This window comes from Colossoma macropomum, unplaced genomic scaffold (genome assembly GCF_904425465.1).
Source record: "Colossoma macropomum unplaced genomic scaffold, Colossoma_macropomum, whole genome shotgun sequence".
Lineage (NCBI taxonomy): Eukaryota > Metazoa > Chordata > Actinopteri > Characiformes > Serrasalmidae > Colossoma > Colossoma macropomum.
This window is the reverse complement of record NW_023494786.1, coordinates 15,932,145-15,951,037: the sequence shown is the minus strand read 5'-3', so window position 1 is coordinate 15,951,037 and position 18,893 is coordinate 15,932,145. Positions and strand designations below refer to the sequence as shown.

Here is an 18,893-nt window from a genome sequence, read left to right as displayed (position 1 = left end):
GTTGTGTCGAATTAATGCTTTACTCTTTACACGCTACGAGCTACCAATTTACTCTAATGTTCTTGTAGTAATAGGTTTACTAATGTCTCGGGCCAGCAGGTTGAGTTTTAAGTTGAGTTACATTACTGCGCCGCCTTGCGGAATAACAATGCCAATGCTCTGCCATAAGTTTCCTTTAATTTGTAGTGATGGCTGCGTTGGGCAACCGACTTACAAGCAGCTGTGCGGTTTGCGGTAATCTAAGATAGAAATAGACAGTATATGGGCAGTTTTATATTTAATTGTCGATGGAAACGTTTGAACCGAAGGCTTTAATATGATGTTGCTGATGAACATGTTTGTAGTCGTAGAGGGAGTCTAAAGCACAGAGTGAGTCAGGATGTTAAAAAATATGTGTACAAAGATATTTAAGATATTTTCAGTTTAATATCATTTAATGGTGTGTAATTTAAAATTTAAAATGTAACGTGAGTTTGCATATCAAAACCTGCGTTTATAAGTGTACATAAATCTGTCTAATAAATGGTTTGCAAATCAGGATCTTGGTAAATGTCTTTGGCTTAAACCTGTCCACTACTTCCCCGAGTTTGTGGTTGAAACTTCGTGAAAATAGCCGGGGGAAATTTTCAACACCAGTCGACAGACAGTCACATGAGTGGATTTTGAGAGCTTGCGCCGGTTACACTAATGCATAAATCTACAAATCATTGCGTGGTACTAAGTAGTTGTAACCACTCAGGGAAGTAAATCCACATGGCTTTAAGATCGTATACAGCCGCGCTGGTGGCGCAGAGAGTCACGTGTTTCTCCGACATCAACATCATGGCTTCTATCATTGCAGAAGGAACAAAATATTGTCGACTGGCCAGGAACTAAAGTCCTCTGTCAAAGATTTTTCACGTGAGTTTCGCTGGGTCTCACAACAGGCCTGTCTGGAATGTTTAAGATACATTTGCACGCCAAGAAAACATGGGAACTGATATCATGACAGCAACTGTTACACATTACAGTTTCTGAGCAGCTCACTACAGTGCAGAGGTAAGGGGCTGCTGGCTAGCTAAGTTAGCTAGCTAGTTAGTTCAAGTAAATAACAGGCTATTTTTTAATGTTCAGTTGTGTTGCAGGTGAGCTCGTTTACTTTCTTAAACGACTAGTTATACGTTTGGAGCAGTATGTTTTAATGCGTAATTTAATTAGTGTCGTAAAATGGTAACATGCCAAAATGTTGTTGTTAATTAGTTTATAATGTTAAACTATATACTTTATACTAGTTTAACAAGTAAACCATTTGTGACTGGTTGAAATACTGCGTTGTTTTGGCCGAAGTTAGCTAGGTGCTGTGCTATCGTTTTAGCTGAAACTGAGCAGATCAGATCAGATTAGATCATTTTCCTGTTGAACACTTAAACCCAAAGTTATCTGGTAGTACACTGTCTAAGTTATTCAGAGCATTTCTATAGTGTTTGTTTTGCCATATATATTGCATTAGTACTGAACAGTTCGTATTGTACTGCATTACTTTTTTTTTCTTGTATCTACGTCCTCATGAAGCCTGTGCTCGTTCCCCAGCCTGGTGTTTAAGCAGAAAGAGAAAAAGGTTTATTTAGGATTAAGGTTTATTACTAGTTAGTGGTAACATTTTTATCATGTACACTGTTAAGTAATGCTTGATAGTCATATATCTCATGTACTTTTTGTGTTTTCACTTTACAGAAATTAATCATTCACTGAAGCAACTGGTCCATGTATTTCTAAGCTTCACATGGGGAATAGGAGGAGGGTCTGGATGTTCCTCTTCTAGAGAAGCAGAGTAAAAGTTAGGCAGCAAGAATACAGTTTGCTCTGGTTAAAACTTAGGCTGTCATGGAGTGGCTGGCTTCAGCTTTTGAGAGGGACCTGGGAGTTGACCAGCGGCAGATTGGACCCGGGCCCCAACCCCATGAGTTGGTGGCCCTTGTTCCGACCCGCTGGGTGATGGGACTGAGAGAAAGACGAGTCACGCGCTGCGCTCGTTATGAATGTGTGGGTGATGGAGATATCCGCACTCTTCTCCAGCGCTCTCAGGTGAAGCTCCCGCCTGGCTGGACTCGTGTTTGCATACAAGGCCTAAGAAAAAGCAAGTTGGGATACAAGCTTGCTAAGGAGCCAGGCTGCCAGTGGGAGGGGCTTTCCCAAGAGTCTTTCATGCGACAGATGCAAGAGGTGTCACAGTGCAACATCAGGTATAGTTGGCTAAAATAAATATTGCACTGTTCTGTGCTGCATGCACAGCATTTGTTTTTGTCTTATGGTCATTGAATGACCGTAATGTCAAAGTGGAGCATACATTTGACCTAAACTTTGTTCTTGTAGTGTTAAAAGGTCAGAGAAATCCACAACAGCAAAGCCTCAGAATAAATCTCCATAAACTAAACATTTAACGGTTATAATGTAAATATGTAATGTTGCCTAGTGTCATTTTCCTATAACTGATGTGGCTTATATTTTTGAACATCTGCAGATATGACAGTAAAAACTGTGTTTGTGCTGAACTTCTCTTTATCTGTTTATAGAAATCTGTGGCGGGAGGCATACATGAACTATGTGCAACCATATGCAGGATATACAGAGCAAACACAGGTGCTGGCTATTGATGCAGTTCGCCAAGCTTTGCTGAAACTGTTTGGCTGTTCTTTTCTCTCCACTGACCGAGTGTCACCATCCCTCTCTCCAGCCAGAGAGAAAGAGAAGGAGTGTCCTTTATCATCCAGCTCTACAGTTCCTAAGCAAAATACTGACACTTTGTGTCCAAATGTGCTCCAAGCTGAATGCTTGCTTGAGTCTGCGGAGGTGTTGTACATCATTTTTCCATATACACAGTACTCCCTTCATGACATTGTGACCTACAGCCCAGCCAAGCTCGCCAACAGCAATGCTAAAGTGCTGTTTATTTTGTACCAAGTGCTCATAGCGATGCGTGAATGTCATGCATCAGGACTGTCATGCGGAGAGCTCTCCTTACAGGACATAGCTGTTGACGAGCAGCTCTGCAGTCGCCTCAAGATCTCTCTAGCACATTATGAAGAATTAGGAGAGGACAGGGCCATGCTTGAGTATGTGGCAGGAAGACAGGTGCCAAGAAATATAAAAGGAAAAGGCACAGTGAGTGTAAGAAGCGACATCAGTGGACAGCACTGCCAAGACTGCCTTGATGAGCTCAAATCTTTGGTTCTAGACTGGGTTCATGGTAGAGTCAGCAACTTCTCCTATTTGATGGAACTGAACCGGCTGGCTGGAAGGCGTGAAGGTGACCCCAACTATCACCCAGTTTTACCCTGGGTGGTAGACTTCACTGTGCCATACGGAAGATTTCGTGATCTCAGGAGGTCAAAATTTCGTCTAAATAAAGGTGACAAACAACTGGATTTCACCTATGAAATGACCAAAGAAGCCCTTGCAGCAGCAGTAGCTAACGGAGGTGGTGGAAGTGTTTTTCATACTGATTTTGCATCAGTAGGTCCTAGTGGTTCAGGACAGTCAGATCATCTCCATGTACCCCATCATATCTCAGATGTTCTATCAGATATCACCTACTATGTCTACAAAGCTAGGCGAACTCCCAAATCTGTACTTTGTAGCCATGTTCGTTCTCAGTGGGAGCCCAATGAATACCCAGCTAGCATGGAACGTATTCAGAGTTGGACTCCAGATGAATGCATACCGGAATTCTACACAGATCCTTCCATATTCCGTTCTATTCATCCAGATATGCCAGACCTCGATGTACCCCCGTGGTGCAACTCCTATGAGGAATTTATTGCAGTGCACAGGCGCCTCTTGGAGAGCCGTGAAGTATCTCAGCAGCTACACCATTGGATTGACCTGACGTTTGGCTACAAGCTCTCGGGCAAAGAAGCTGTAAAAGCTAAGAATGTATGCTTACATTTAGTGGATAACCACACCCATCTGACTAGCTATGGAGTTGTTCAGTTGTTTGACCAGCCTCACCCACCCCGTCTTGCACCTTACCAGTATTCACCAGCAGAACCTCCCCACTTTGGTCCTGTCAGTGTGTCAGCTTGGCAAATCCCACCCCTCGAGGCAACAGTGGATGGTGTCGATGGAATGGTCCCAGAGGCAACAGGATGTGAATCTAGTGGTTGGACGATGGTTGATAGGGATGAAGATCTTGAGCAAGGAACAGAGGCACTAGATTCTTTAAGTGCTTCAGTCCCTGGCACCTCTGCTATACCGGTGCCTGCTGGGAGTACTACTGGAGGAAAGATGACTGGAGAGCACACAGCTTTGGCAGTGTCTCCTTCTCATAGTTCCTTTCCAGGGGAAACATCAAGCAATGCCACAAATGCTGTGGGATCTACCATCAGGAGTACCATTCTTCAGAGAGGAACTGCCACAATGAAGAAACAGGAAGGTCTCACTGCTACTAATGCAGATGATTTCAAAATAACCTTGCCTGAAGGATTCAAACCTTTACAGCCTTTAGAAGAGTTAGAGAAGCTCAGTATCTTTCTGGTTAAAGGGTTGCATTCACAAGTCCAGAATGCATTGAATGTGGACAGAATAGAGTCAAGCACTGTATCAAAAGCTCCCCTGTATTTTACAGACCTCTTTCACAGAGACATGCAAGCCCTAGGTGTCTTCATTGCAGAAATATTTTGTACTTCAAAACTGCGCGGTGTAAAGCCAGGCACACTGCTGACTGGACGTTACCAGGCAGTAATGAAGCTTTGCTCTGCTAGTCTTCGAGATGTCCCACTCCCACTTCATCATGCACTTGAGAGCCTTCTGCAAATTCGCCAGCACTCATCTGAGACTTTGTTGAATTTGCACTCTACAGGCCCACCATTTCTTTTCAAGTATGACCCAATATATGAGGGTCTTCCACCTCCGAACCCTTGGCAGCTGCTTAGTCCAGTGCTCTCTCCGTTACCTTTTCCAGAATATTTTCCAGCACTGCATCACTTCATTTTCTCTTACCATTCCAAGATGGAGTCCATCAACAGCATTCAGGGCCGGGACATTGTGTTCAACTTGTGGCAGCAGCTGCAGACTCTTCTACAAGGTGATATCACTGCAGAGGGACTGGAGATCCTCTTACCCTTTGTGCTTGCTTTAATGACTGAGGAATCTACAGCTGTGTATGCTGCCTGGTACTTATTCGAACCAGTCTCCAGGGTCCTTGGGCCCCGCAATGCCTCAAAGTACTTAATAAAGCCACTGATAAGTGTTTATGAGAACCCCCGCTGCCTTCGTGGTCGATTCTACCTCTACACCGACTGTTTTGTGCTACAGCTTATCGTGCGCATTGGCTTACAGGCTTTCCTCTCCAACCTCCTACCTCATGTCCTGCAGGTTATCACTGGATTTGAAAGCTGCACCACAGGTGGTGGGAATGAATGGGATGGACTAAAAGTCTTAAGGGGTGCTGTGGGTGGCTTGGGTAGAAGAAGAGGAAGACTATGAGTGTGAAGATGGGAGGCCATCATCAGCTGCTTCAGCTGGCAAAGTGGGAGGAGGCAGTGGAGGTGGTGGAGGAGTGGGTGGTGTTGGAGACCCAGGTCTTGTAGACTACTCTTCAGGGATCAGTCTTAATGACCAGGTCTTTCTTGCTGAGGGTGAGGACTTCCAGAATGGCTTTTATGTCAATAATGGCTCGTCCGTACCAGCAGCTGGAGGTTCTACTAAACAGCAAAGCCAGAACTCCGCAAACAAAGACCAAGACCAAGAATCTCTCAGTGTGGGGAAACTAAGCGACAAGAGTAGTGCAAGTGAGGTGTCTATTGGAGATGGAGACTCCACCAAGGATCGTGCAAGTTTAAAGTCTGCTGACAGTAGTCAGGACCTAAAGCAGCCCAGTGATGGAGAAGATGGCGGAGAATTGGAGGATGAAGATGAGACAGTGGAGGACAAAGAGGGCACAGTACAGAAGGTTCCCAGTCTTGAACTGACACTGTCTGGCTGCACAGAGGATTCTGAAGTTACAGTGGGTACTCAAGAGGGTGATTTCATGAATGGGATTATACAAGCAGAAGCGGAGAAAAGCATAGTGGAGGAGGAAGAGGAGCATGACCCATTGGAGGATTCAGAGGAGAAAGAACACAAGATATTATTGGGTAAGTCGAAAAAGCATTTGTGGAATTTTTTTTGGTTATATGTCTTGATAAAAGTGCAAAATTAAAAAAAGATCATTCAGAAATATTGTTAATGGACATATAACGTTACCATGATGCGAGTCATTTTTTGCACTTCTCTCAATCAGATACTGTTTGTAAGACTGTAAGGTGGCTGGTTGCTAAATTGGGGCCCACAGTAACCTCTCGATATGTAGCACGAAATCTGCTGACGTCTGCTTACTTCTTGCTATATAGGTAAGACCTGACATTATTTCAGTCACTATGGATAGTCATTTTATGCAGATTGCATATATACTAAACCTAGCATGCCATTTACAACTATAGTAAACACTGAACAAGGTACTTTCATGTGACATTTGTTTTTTCATCAGTGATTTTAAAATATTAATTTCTTTCTTTTTGAAGGGCCTGAAAAACACCAGTTTGTGCCATCTACAAATGAGGAGAGTAGTCTTGACAGCGTAGGAAGCGTGTATGAGAAGAAACCAGTTGTCGGTGACCAGACAGCGAAGCCAGTTCTTGATTGTCTCATTTACATAGCCCATTTATATGGTGAACCTGTTCTGACCTATCAGTACCTGCCTTACATTGGCTACCTGGTAAGATTTCTGTCAGCACCCATTTGTTCAAATCATCTGCTAAATACTCCACAACACTCTTGCAGACCGAATGGATAGCGTGGACCACTTGCACTTATGTTATGCTATGTTATCAAGTTATCAGCCTAATAAGTTAAAGGGGAATTTGACTGATTTTTTAAAACTTTCAGCATAATTCAATGGTTCAGTTGCAAATAAACTCAAAGTGATCTGATGTACAATGGTAAATTGTAGAGATGCTTACAAACTCAGACTCTTTTACAATGGTGGTGAGAGGAACATGGTGTCTACAATGCAAATATAACAATTTTATTTAATATCCAAAACCATCCATGAGTTTTTATGCATAATGCTGATAATGGTAACATAAAGGCAAATCTGAAAAGCATGTATTTCCTTGGGATATCACTTCGCCTTACAATGCCCTGCATGTCCCGTCATGCATGGATTAAAAAAAAAATAAAAAATACATAATCTACTATTGCGAAGGCCTTGTAAAGGCATCAGACAGCATCCTTGTAACCATTCACATAATTATTTTCTTTGAGTACAAGTTTGCCTGAGATCACCCTGCGTGTACATCTTCTCTACAAATGGATTTATTCTTACATTTTAAGCCCAAACTCTCAAAAAACTATTGTAAAACAATGTCTCAGGCAGTGTATTCATAACCATTCAATGTAATACATTTCTGTAAAGGAGCTTTTAGAGGTATTGAACTCTTCAGGCATCTGGTTTCTATGACCACCACTGTGAACAATTCTGACCCGGTCAGTTTAATCCAAGTAATAACAATATTAATACTGTATTTACATAGTGTTTTTAAATAACATGCTTGACTATCAGACAATGCTAGATATGTTTTTACATTTATTTCCTTACATTTGAATTTTGTCAACTAGAGTAGACCTACACTATATAATAAAGTGAAGCAGGTCTGAGTTTATTAAACATGTAACTAATAGCTATCTAGTAGACCAAATTCATCTTAAGTGCAGCGATTAAATAGTTATTCTTTGGCTTACTGTGTGATTGTTTTGCTCTCAACAGACCTATAACTTATTTCATAATATTTCACATGACTTTTCGTTGTTGGCTGTATGGCTGCTAGCTGGCAAACGTCCTGTTCTCTGTGATTGCTGTGTTTTCCGTGAGCATATGCCTTGTAAAAACAACAAGGAATCTGTAAGAGAACTAATGAATCTACCTTTGTAGACAGGCATGACCATGATTCTTGATTGTGCAGACAATATTGATTGTTGCTGTGATCACACATGTACATATATTGTAATTTTCAATGTGTGTAGCCCTTGTGTTATTAATTGAACATATTTATAGCACTGGCACTACACTGCTGTAATGTATTTCTTGTAGAGTTAGCCATAATTTAGTATCATAATTTGCAGCGTTTGACATGAACGTTTTTCTTTCACCCCTCTCCAGGTCTCTCCCCCGTCCTCCTGCCGCCTGAACACTCGTAAGGAGGCAGGCCTTCTTGGTGCAGTAGTGCTGACTCAGAAGATCATAGTATTCCTGTCAGACACAACTCTAATGGACATGTTGATGAAGATAAATCAGGATGTGCTACTGCCCCTGCTTGAACTGCTCACCTCTCCTAAAATGGGGTAAAGTCTCACACAATAGAGCTGTTCTTATAAAACTTGTGACCTGTATCAAATACAGGCCAACAACCTTTCCGTGCAATAAGCTTAAAATATTATTTTATTATCTTTGTTGATTTGGCTGTTCTCTGTGCACAGCTTTCCCAGTGGAGTGCAAACTCGTTCTGCGCTTTGTCTGAAGACACTGAGCCTCATGGCACTGATCTGTCTGCGCATAGGGAGGGAGATGGTGCAGCAGCACATGGCAGACACCCTCTGCCAGTTCTTCCAGGTTTTCTCCTTGCTGCACAGTCTGCAGAACCAGGTATTAGGAAGTTGGCTGTCTAACTCTAATATTGAGTTGACTTGGGTATATCAGTTCTGTGCTTCTTTGTCATCTTCTATGTTATGAAAGGTGCTTTGTTTTAATAATTCACCATGTTGTTAGTTTAAATAGTTTAACAATTATTGACTGCTTTTTCCGTGTAGATGGAGAATGCTCCACGAAGAGAGGTTGGAGAGTACACATACCTTGATGTGTGCACTCCAGAAGGATCAGAGGTCACATGTGAACTTGGGGTTCTGGAGGAACTACAGGCCGTGTTCAACCCTGAGATGGCGTATGCATCCTACATCCCTTTCTACTGTCTCATTGGTATGTAGAAATAGGCATGGTTATTCAATTATATGGACATTTATTTATGTAATTGAGTATCCAAGTAAGGATGTGTAGTTTTGTTTATTAAAAGGAGTAAATCCAGTATTATCTTGTCATTGTAAGTATATTTTTGAGTGTTTGAAGTAGGGCAGCAGAGAATATAAAAACACAAGCAGCTGATACTGCATCCAATGTTAGGCAAAATAGCCACATGTGAGTGGAGCTATATGTGGAAACATTTCACATGAAAAGATAACAGATTTGTACAACAAAGATAAATCAGTAAATCGGCCAAATGTACAGATATGGAGCATCCATCCTCTGTGTTAGCTGCTTGCGCTAGCTAAATGTGAAACCACAAAGCGCCTTAACTTGAGTGCATTTGTTAAAGGGATATTCCACCAATTTAAAAAAATATCTGCATAATTCAGTCCATTCAGAATAATTTGATGTGAAATGCTCTGTTATATCGAAACTTACAGAGTCAGAGTTCTTCACAATGGTGGTAATAGGAACCAGACATCTGAAGTATTTAATGCCACTGAAAGTAACCTCACAGAATTATGTGAAATGGTTACAAGTATGCTGTCTGATGCCTTTACAAGACCTTTGCAATAGTAGATTATGTATTTTTATTTTTTTTTAATCTATGCATGGCAGGACATGCAGGGCATTGTAAGGTGAAGTGATATCCCAAGGAAATATATGCTTTTCAGATTTGCCACAAGTTTACCAATATCAGTATTATATATTTCACTGACTGTTTTGAAAAGCAAATGTAATAATATTGTTGACATCATGATCCCTGGTTTCTATCACTTCAATTGTAAAGCAAACCGACTTGACCTGTTTCTGTGCAATACATTATTTCACATCAGACCCCTCTGAATGACTTTATTTACATTTCAATAATCGAATTACACAGAAATTTTCAGAAATGAGTGGAGTTGGCCTTTAGCGACAGAGAAGGCAGACACAGCACAGTCAGCTCTGGCACATGTTTTTAGCTAATTAAGCTTGCTAGTTAGCCTCCGTTAGTCCACATAAAACAGATCTAAAAGTATGGCTACAGCCCTGGACTAATTTTGGTCCTTTTTTTTTTTTCTGTCGCTGCTTTATCAAAAAGTTGAATTCACATACCTGATTTGAATAGCAAAAATGTTTAAAATGCTCTTTGTTGTTAAGGCTGTCCACAAGCCATTGTTTAAGAATATGCCAATTACTTGTTTAATTACTTTATTGAGTTATTTTATTAACTTTGTCTCTTGTTTTTTGTATAATTTTTAGGTGACACTGCTATTCGGAGACTAGTTCCAAACCATGAATTAGTTTGGGGTCTGGCTCAGTCCTACCATGTCAGGGCAAGTCCAGGAAGCCCAGAGTCCAACCTAGCTAGTGGTCAAAGAGCAGAGCTTTCTGCTTCTTCCATGGGCCTGTCTCCAAGCATGAGCCACCAGATGGGCCGCAGCCCCTTCCCTGCCCCCTCCTCTACCTCCACTCCTCTCGGAGGAGACGCTCTGCCTGAGTCTGGAACCTTTGGCAGCCACTTAGTGGGAAACCGGATCCAAGTAGCACGGGACACTGAGCCAGGGGGGAGCCCAAATCTGTCCTCTCTGGATACCTGGGGACGACCTCATATCAGCTACCCTCCACAAGCTACCACCACAACAGCAGGCCCCATTTTCTCTCTCTCTTCGTCCTCTTGGGTGTTGGGCCACACCCCAGAGGACAGTGCACTGAAGCAGGAGCTTCCACGCACTAGCCGCTCTCTGCAGGGGAACTGGCTCGCTTACTGGCAATATGAGATCGGCCTCAACCAGCAGGACTCGCACTTCCATTTCCACCAGATCCGCCTGCAGAGTTTCATTGGTCACTCAGGCACAGCTAAGTGTCTGGCACCACTAGCAGGCGAGGACTACTTTCTGTCTGGGAGCAAAGACAAAACAGTTAAACTGTGGCCACTGTATAATCATGGGGATGGTACTCGAGACGTGGAGCCCCGGCTGACATATTCAGACCACCGTAAATCTGTGTTTTCGGTTGCACAGCTGGAGGCCTTACAGAATGTGGTGAGCTGTGATGGCACTGTGCACCTCTGGGACCAGTTTACTGGTGAGAGACTCTCAATGTTCAAATTTATTTCATAATTAAACCCTTGAGATGTAAACAAAAAAAAGTCATTCAAAGTGGTTTTATGTGAAATGGTTATTTGTAGAGGAACTTGTCAACTCAGATTTTTTTTACAGTGGTTGTGATAGGAACCAGAGGTCACAATGTCTGTAACTCAAATGTAACCATTTTGTTTACTATCCAAACAATTTGTGAACCTACAAGTGCCATCTGAGGTTTTCTGTGTAATGCTGATGATGGTAAAATAGTGGTAAATCTGAAAGCTTTCTTTGGGTATTTTTTTCCCTTATAGTGCGGTGTCGTGTACATATCCACTATTAATTAGTTTTTTTTTTAATACACATTTTAAGCCAAAACATAATCTGTTGTAAAACAGTATCTTGGGCATTAGGAAACGTGTAATATAACCTTATAAGCATTTATTGTTATAACTTTCTGAGAGGTAGCTTTTAGAGACATTAAACATTCATGCATCTGGTTCCTATCGCGTCTGTCGTGAACAATTCTGGCTCAGTAAGTTTCACTTGAATTGAGCATTTCACATTAAACCACTCTGGATGACATTGTTTACATCTTAACAATCTTAAAGGGCAGACATTTAGAGAAATTGATGGATGTCCCCTATAATTCAGTGAACTGGCTGAGGGACCTTGTTGAGGTTCCAGCATTTATCTTGTACTGTTGTGTTTGCCCCATTGTCTACATCTAGAAAAAGAACAAACCGAAAAGTACATCGTTATTAAACGATGGCAATGTACATGATAATATAAGAAAAACAAACAGTACATGTTGATTAACCAAAATATTTTACCTTACCACTTTGCATTATCAACATTGCATTATCTTTCCTCTTCTCTTTGTATCAAGGCAAGCAGATTCGTTCTTATGAAGCACTGGATGGGAAGAATCCCATCACTGCTGTCACCGCCATGCCAGCCCCTCACTGCAGTGTAGTGTTTGCCAGCGCTGACTCTGTCCTTCGCTTTATAGACCCACGCAAGCCTGGCTTACAGGTATACTTATCATGCCTAACTGACCACCCCTGTCTCAGTAAACTGAGGTCAATATTTCTCTTGTAGCCAAACAGAGATGATTGATTGAGTTTGATTTAATAATGCAGCAGAGTGGGCAGACTGTGCATTGCTTTGCTCTATAATACTGATGGTTTTCATTGAGCTACACTGCGCTGTTCCTCTGCTTCTAGCATGAATTCCGCCTGGCCTATAACAACATGAGTGCAGGTCTGATTCGCTGCCTGGCCGTAAGTCCTGGGGGACGAACAGTGGCAGCCGGCTTCTCCTCTGGCTTCATAGTCCTGCTGGATGCACGGACTGGACTTATTCTGCGAGGCTGGCCTGCTCATGAGGGTGATATACTGCAAATGAAGGTGGGTATGAATATGCTTTGTACTTTGTTAATGTGAAGACATGACTCAGTTAAATGTGAGTATTGACATAAGTGACCACTAACTGGAATGGATTTTTAGTGTACACCCTCTGTTGTGGATCAGTGGAAGGTTTGTATTTGTTATATGTTTATCAAAGCCAGTGTTTCCCCACCCTGGGCCTGGAGAACATTCGACTAGGATTGTTGACTAAGTTTCACCTTCACAAAACCTAAAAAATACAGCCATGGTTAACACTTTGTATAGTTTAACAACTTAACAACTTTCTCTGTTAAACCAGGTTTAAATACTTAAGCTGTGATTAATCTTTATGCAAGTGCATTCGAAAGCAAGGTGTTTATGATGATCAGCCAATCACAGGATACATGTGGAGGAGTTGACTGGCTTATTTTTCAAAAAAGAAAAAAGAACATGCTATGCGAGTTTTAGGTGATTAAAGCGTTCAGATAAGTGTAAAAAGCAAGGCGGTCACTTAGGGCATAATGGTTTGGGAAATATTTACCAATGTTGCAAGTTAAATTTTTTCTTTAAATTAAGCTAAATGCCTGTCTTTTTTCCCAAGATGATCAGTACATGCATTTTTTTAGGTTTGAGGTTTGAACATGGAATGTAGTGTGCCATACTGCCAGTTCATGAGCTCTGCATTATTACACTGTAAAATATCGAGCAAGGCAGAAGTTGAAGTGCTTTGGGGAATTTGAACTGTCATAAAATATTGTTTTTGTTCAAGTAAACATTTCCATTGTTTCATTCATGATTGAAATGAGCTGAAAAAAATCCTGCTTTGTGAGAAAGGCCCCTGGAGCCCCCCCGGCTCTGCACAATTTAGTGTTTTCACTGCTCCCAACACACTTAATTGGTGTTGCACCAACACCAATACTTTATCCACATCTGTGCCGATACTGCCGTTATTGACGATGGGGATACCAATGCTACTAAGCAATTTCTGATTCTACACGTATACTGAGTGACGTGCATGCACATCAGCAGTGTGGGTTAATGAGCAGCAGTAAAAATGCTCATGGCAAAATCTGGAATGCCAGTATTTTGTGGGAAGGCAATAGTAGTGGGTAATACACCAGTTGGAATTCTTTCTAAGGTATTCCATTCACTGATAAGCCCAAATACACACAACTACACAACTTGCGTACAGTGTAAAACACGCTAATGTGAGCCCCTGACCTGAATGGCTGAGTGTGGCTTCTTTCAGTAATCTATAATTTCCTGCTGTGTGGTCACTTACAGTCTTAGTTAAGGTTGTTATTGAGGGAGCCAACATTAGAGAAATATGTGGAAGGACCCACCATTCTCTTGGGGTAACTTTAGCCTTTGGCCTTTGTTTAGCCTTTAGCAAAGCAGTCTGCTAGGTGCAGGGCATCTTTGTCAGTTCTGCATCACACAGCAGTGTTGTAGTGTTGCTGCTTTTTTGCTTCAGTCAAGCCGAGAAATCCATGGATCAACTGCTGCTGCTGACGGCATGAATGACCTTAATATTTACTAAACTCCAACGGAGTCTGATGCTCGTAATTGTGCATGTATGGGACGCACAAATGGAAAGACAAATGACTTGAGAAATTCCGATGTGAAACAAGCGCAGAATCAGCACTGTTTTGCAAAGCCAGAGAAGTTACGTACCACAGGTTTACCAGTTTATCCTACCATATTTAGTTTGTCTTTGCTGTTCAGTTCTGCTTTTAACTATTTTGCACAACACAAATATTTTTAATTTAGCTCTGTTGAATGTTTTTTATTACTAATTATATTGTAATAAATGCTAATTACATATAGTTAATAAACAGCATAGTTTTAAGCATCTAAAATGTTTGATAAAAAAAAAAAGTGGAATGCTATAAATATCAGGACTTATTAGCTTGATAGGTTACATAAAGTTAGTACCGGTATTGGTACTTAGTATCGGCCGATACTTAAGGATCAGGTATCAGTATCAGAAAGGAAAAAGTGGTATTGGTGCATCCCTACACCTGATCCAACTAATCAGCTCTTTAACAACCTCTTTCTGATGTGGGTGTACTAAAGCAGGGAAAGCACTAAAATGTGCAGAACAGGGGAACTTTAGGGGGCAGGGTTGGAAAGCACTGATCTGAGCATTTACACATTACCTAATGAGGTCAACACAGATCACGAGTCAATTCAGAACATCATGTCATGTTCAGTCATGGTGAGTCAAATATACATGTACGTGTCTTCTGTTCCTTCCCATGAGTAATAGTGCTTTGTAGGTTTGATGTCTTAACACAAGTTGGTTGTCTTAATAGAAGTGAGTAAGAGGAAGTCACATGGACATGTATATTGCACAGTGTTTACCAGATGTAGTGTCTTTTGAAACCCTAGTGAGACATTTGACAATCTGAGTTGTTTACAAGTTCTGCAAATTATGCAACATTAAACTGCTTGAAATGCTTTGTTTTCTAACTGGAACTATTCTGCTCCATAAGAGGCTATGAGTAGAAGGATTTATACCATCAGGTACGGATAATGTAAACAAACCATTTCAAGTTTTGAATGATTCTTTGTCATTGATTGTTAGTTCTTTCATGTTTTTGTTTTTTTTTTTTTGGTGGGAGGACCTCAGAGAGCTGAAAGTTAATAAATTAGTCCCTCCTTCGTTACTCTGTTCAGTTCATGAATTCATGGCTTAGTGCTGAGCTTTCTACAGGGTGAGCAGAAGCTGTACCCTGACGATTTGTTCAGAAGCAGTCAACAGGAGACTACAGCAAAACAAACTTTATTTAACCTTGATTATCGGGGTCAAGGATTCCGTCTTTGCTTTTGCAGCCCCACATTTGGGCAAATATGGACATGGGTTACTCATTAGGAAGACTTTTGTGAGCCATTCTGATCATTGTACACTAGCCATACCCCTTATTACTCTTATAATTATTATTATTTTTTGATTTTTAAGTTGTAATTTAATTCTAGCTTAACATGTTTCATGTTGTTCTGGAATCTGATACAAAATATATAAAGCATTGTGTAGTACTTTCATTCAAAATGGCCATGAAGTAGTGGTTGTTTAATTTTCAGTGTCAGGAAAAAGCATAAAACACACTTAAGTAAGTAAATATAAAATCATTTTTTCGGTATGTAGTGTGTCTTCCCTTTACCTTTATTACAGCTTCCATTTCTTTTGGGAGACATGCTTTCAGTCATGCTTGTTGTAAACAGCTCCAAAGTTCAGTCTTAGAAGTTGGTTGTATTTTCTGCTTCTCACAGTCCAAATAATCCCAGACACATTCAATGATGTTGAAGTCTAGGCTCTGTGGTGGCCAGTCCATTGTTCTGAGAACACCAGCAGCTTCTTTGTTTGATAAGTACCTCTCAGCAGTGTGCTTTGGGTCATTATCTTGCTGTAGAATTATTTTTTTCCCTATCAGATGTTTTCCAGAGTGTGTTGCCTGATTTATTAGGATTTGATTGTGCTTATTGGCATTTGTGATGCTTTCAAAAACAAAACACTAATTGCATATATTGTTATACATAACAAAACACTGTTCCTCCACCATTCTTGACTGATGGCTGTTGTAGACATCATGTCAATTAAAGAGTCTTTTGTTGCTTCAGCAGCATACATACTGTTCCTTCCAGAGATCTCAAATTTAGACTCTTCAGTTCATAAAACTTTTCCACTTTCCCCCTTCCTTTTGCAAGTGGATTATGAAACTAAACGCCTCAGAAACAGTTCCTTTAGCCATTTTAGATGTGCGTGAGAAAGACATGTACAAGGCAGCTAAGGTGTGTTTGGGTCAGTGACAGGTGGGAACAGCCTTTATTAAAAGGACAGCTGTAACTTGGTTTTAAGATTGGAAGGATGGGAGAGTTAAAGTGGCAGTAGAGTGCACAAAAGTAAAGAGTGGACGAAAAAATACTGATAGATTTGATATACTTAGTATAATTTAAATATATGTTTCGGGCGCTGAACATTGAATAACAAAAGGCTCTCTGACTTTTGTACGTTTCATTGTTTCTGAAAGTGTTTTAATGCATGCATGTTTGTGTCTTACAGGCAGCAGAAGGGAATTTGCTGATTAGTTCGTCCACTGATCACACTTTGATGGTGTGGAAAGATCTGGAGCACAAGCCTCTTCACCAGTACAGAACTCCTTCCGACCCCATCCATGCCTTTGACCTCTGTGGTGCTGAGATTGTGGCAGGCACTGTAGCCAACAAGATTGGGGTGTACTCTATGTTGGACATTTCTGCCAGCCCAGTGAGCAGCACCAAGCTCAGCTCGGAGAACTTCCGGGGGACGCTCACCAGCCTGGCTGTGCTGCCCACCAAGAGGCTCCTTCTACTGGGCTCTGAGAATGGTGCCATCAGGCTACTGGCTTAAGAAAATGATCAATACCAGCACAAACAGTTCTGATACTGAGTGTCTCTTACAGATATGTTTGTTCTCTGTGCCACTTCTGGCTCCTCTTCCTCCTCCTCCTCTTCCTCAAAATGAAACAAACTTTGCCTCTGATCAAGGCAAGTTTGTATGTCCTTTCCAGTTGTCTGGGGGAAGCTGGTGTGACTCCAAGTCATTTATGGAGGACTTAGTGCCTCAATCTTTAGTAAACTTTAACAACATATTGCAAATAATTCACACTCAATCAGAAATTAGAATTAAATGATCAGCCTCACAGAACAGTTTATAATTTTTACAGTTTTTACGATTTATGTATGGAACTCATGACTGCACTAGCTGATGTTTATGTATAGAAAAATCAAGGATGTAAATTCTTATCCTGGACAAATGATTGGTTTCTTTAGGTGAGTGGATAAGAAGAACTGCTCAGGAATGTTGAGCCAAGCATGGTTCTGGTGAAGTGTTTACACTTTGGAAAGTAGATGTACAAAATCACCAAAAAAAAAAACACTGTGAGGATCACAGATCAGACCTTGTCAATGCTATCATGTCACCATACAAGATGCACTCAACTACTATGCAGTATTCATGGATGTTCATTTTAGTATTATACGTTTTCCATAAGCCCTTAATTTTTTTATCGTACATTGTCAAAACTCTATAAGTCATGAGTAACTCTACTCATGATCATGTAAGTGGACCTTAATGATATGAAATGTTGTGTATGTTTGGTTCCAGGATGACTTGATAGTCTCTCACTGCACATTGGTTAAAGGTGTTACTACCGAACGTGAGCACCGTGTTAAATTGCCCAGTCAAAGATTGTCCATGAGCAGGGTTTAAACAATAGGTCAATTGTCCCAACGCTGATGGGATTTACATTTTATTGCAACAGTGAATTGATGCATTATGTTAAATTGTTTCCAAAAATATTCTACCCTTGTAATTATAATAATTTAACCTCTTATGTATAAATGTAGTAATACTTTTATATTTGTGATATATCCTTATATAACCTAAAATCTAACCAATTTAAATTGTTCTAAATTATTGGAATGCCATCTATATACACATTGGACTTTCCTTTCAAACAGTAATTTCATTTACATGTAACCCTCCAAGTTTGTACCATTTGATACATATAGATTGTTTAACAGCTTCACCAAGACTGAATAAATATTACGAAGTACAAGACCAGTAAAACAACCCATGGGTTGTGATCAGATAAGAAAAGAGAAGAAAGAAACTCTCCTGGAGTTGTCTTTGATTAATGTTTCAGCCATAATTGTGCTTTGGAACTGAAACAAAGATTAGTTTCTAATTTTAGATCCATGACTTCTGTAAACAGAAACTACATTTATTTGATCAATATATTTTGCTTACGTGACTGCAAGTTGGCCTACCAAGAAGCCTACAAGGCCAGAGATAAGTTTAGACAAGTAGAAATAAGCTAATTCTGCCACCTCTCCTCCTGAACGGTTTAATTCACTTTGTGCGCATTACCATGTATTTTACTATGTTCGTTCTAAATCTACAAACATATGTCTGAAATAGCAACTGCACTGAATTGTTTAGCTCAGTCACTGTCATTGCTCTCTTGCAATTTATTTCAGCTTTTTTTTTTCTTTTTTTACTTTCAAACTTTGTGATTTTTTCCCCCTTTATGCTCAAATTGTCAACGTGGACATTTTCAGTGATTTGAAGTAAAACAAACTGATCAGAAATGTTAGTTGTTGCAATATTTGTGCATTTTAAACTTGTTGTTTTTAATGGGGAAGAGTAAGGGGTTAGCTACACTGGGAATGAAGCATTAGCATACCCATGTGAATAAGAGTGAGATAATCAGTTTATGTGCCTGTTCCTTTGGAGGTTCACAAGGTAGAACTCTGCCAGCCACTACTGGACCAATAGGGTAAAGTCCTCTTCGAGTGTTTGCCATTTAATGCTTCTCAGCATAAGGTTACAGACCTTTGTGGCTGCTTCTGCAGGCCAGGGCT

At 40.7% G+C, this 18,893-nt stretch overlaps 1 protein-coding gene across 1 annotated transcript; it reads left to right on the top strand.

The window, feature by feature from the left end:
* Window positions 1-846: 846 nt before the first annotated feature.
* wdr81 (WD repeat domain 81) lies at window positions 847-18,620 on the top strand. The gene is given in 14 exon segments (XM_036562086.1): window positions 847-1,038; window positions 1,714-2,222; window positions 2,553-5,442; window positions 5,444-6,113; window positions 6,260-6,342; window positions 6,344-6,368; window positions 6,540-6,733; window positions 8,177-8,358; window positions 8,494-8,659; window positions 8,824-8,989; window positions 10,280-11,104; window positions 11,990-12,135; window positions 12,327-12,509; window positions 16,552-18,620. Coding segments are annotated over 13 exon segments (6,216 nt in total). The 5' UTR covers window positions 847-1,038; window positions 1,714-1,863; the 3' UTR covers window positions 16,879-18,620.
* Window positions 18,621-18,893: the final 273 nt, after the last annotated feature.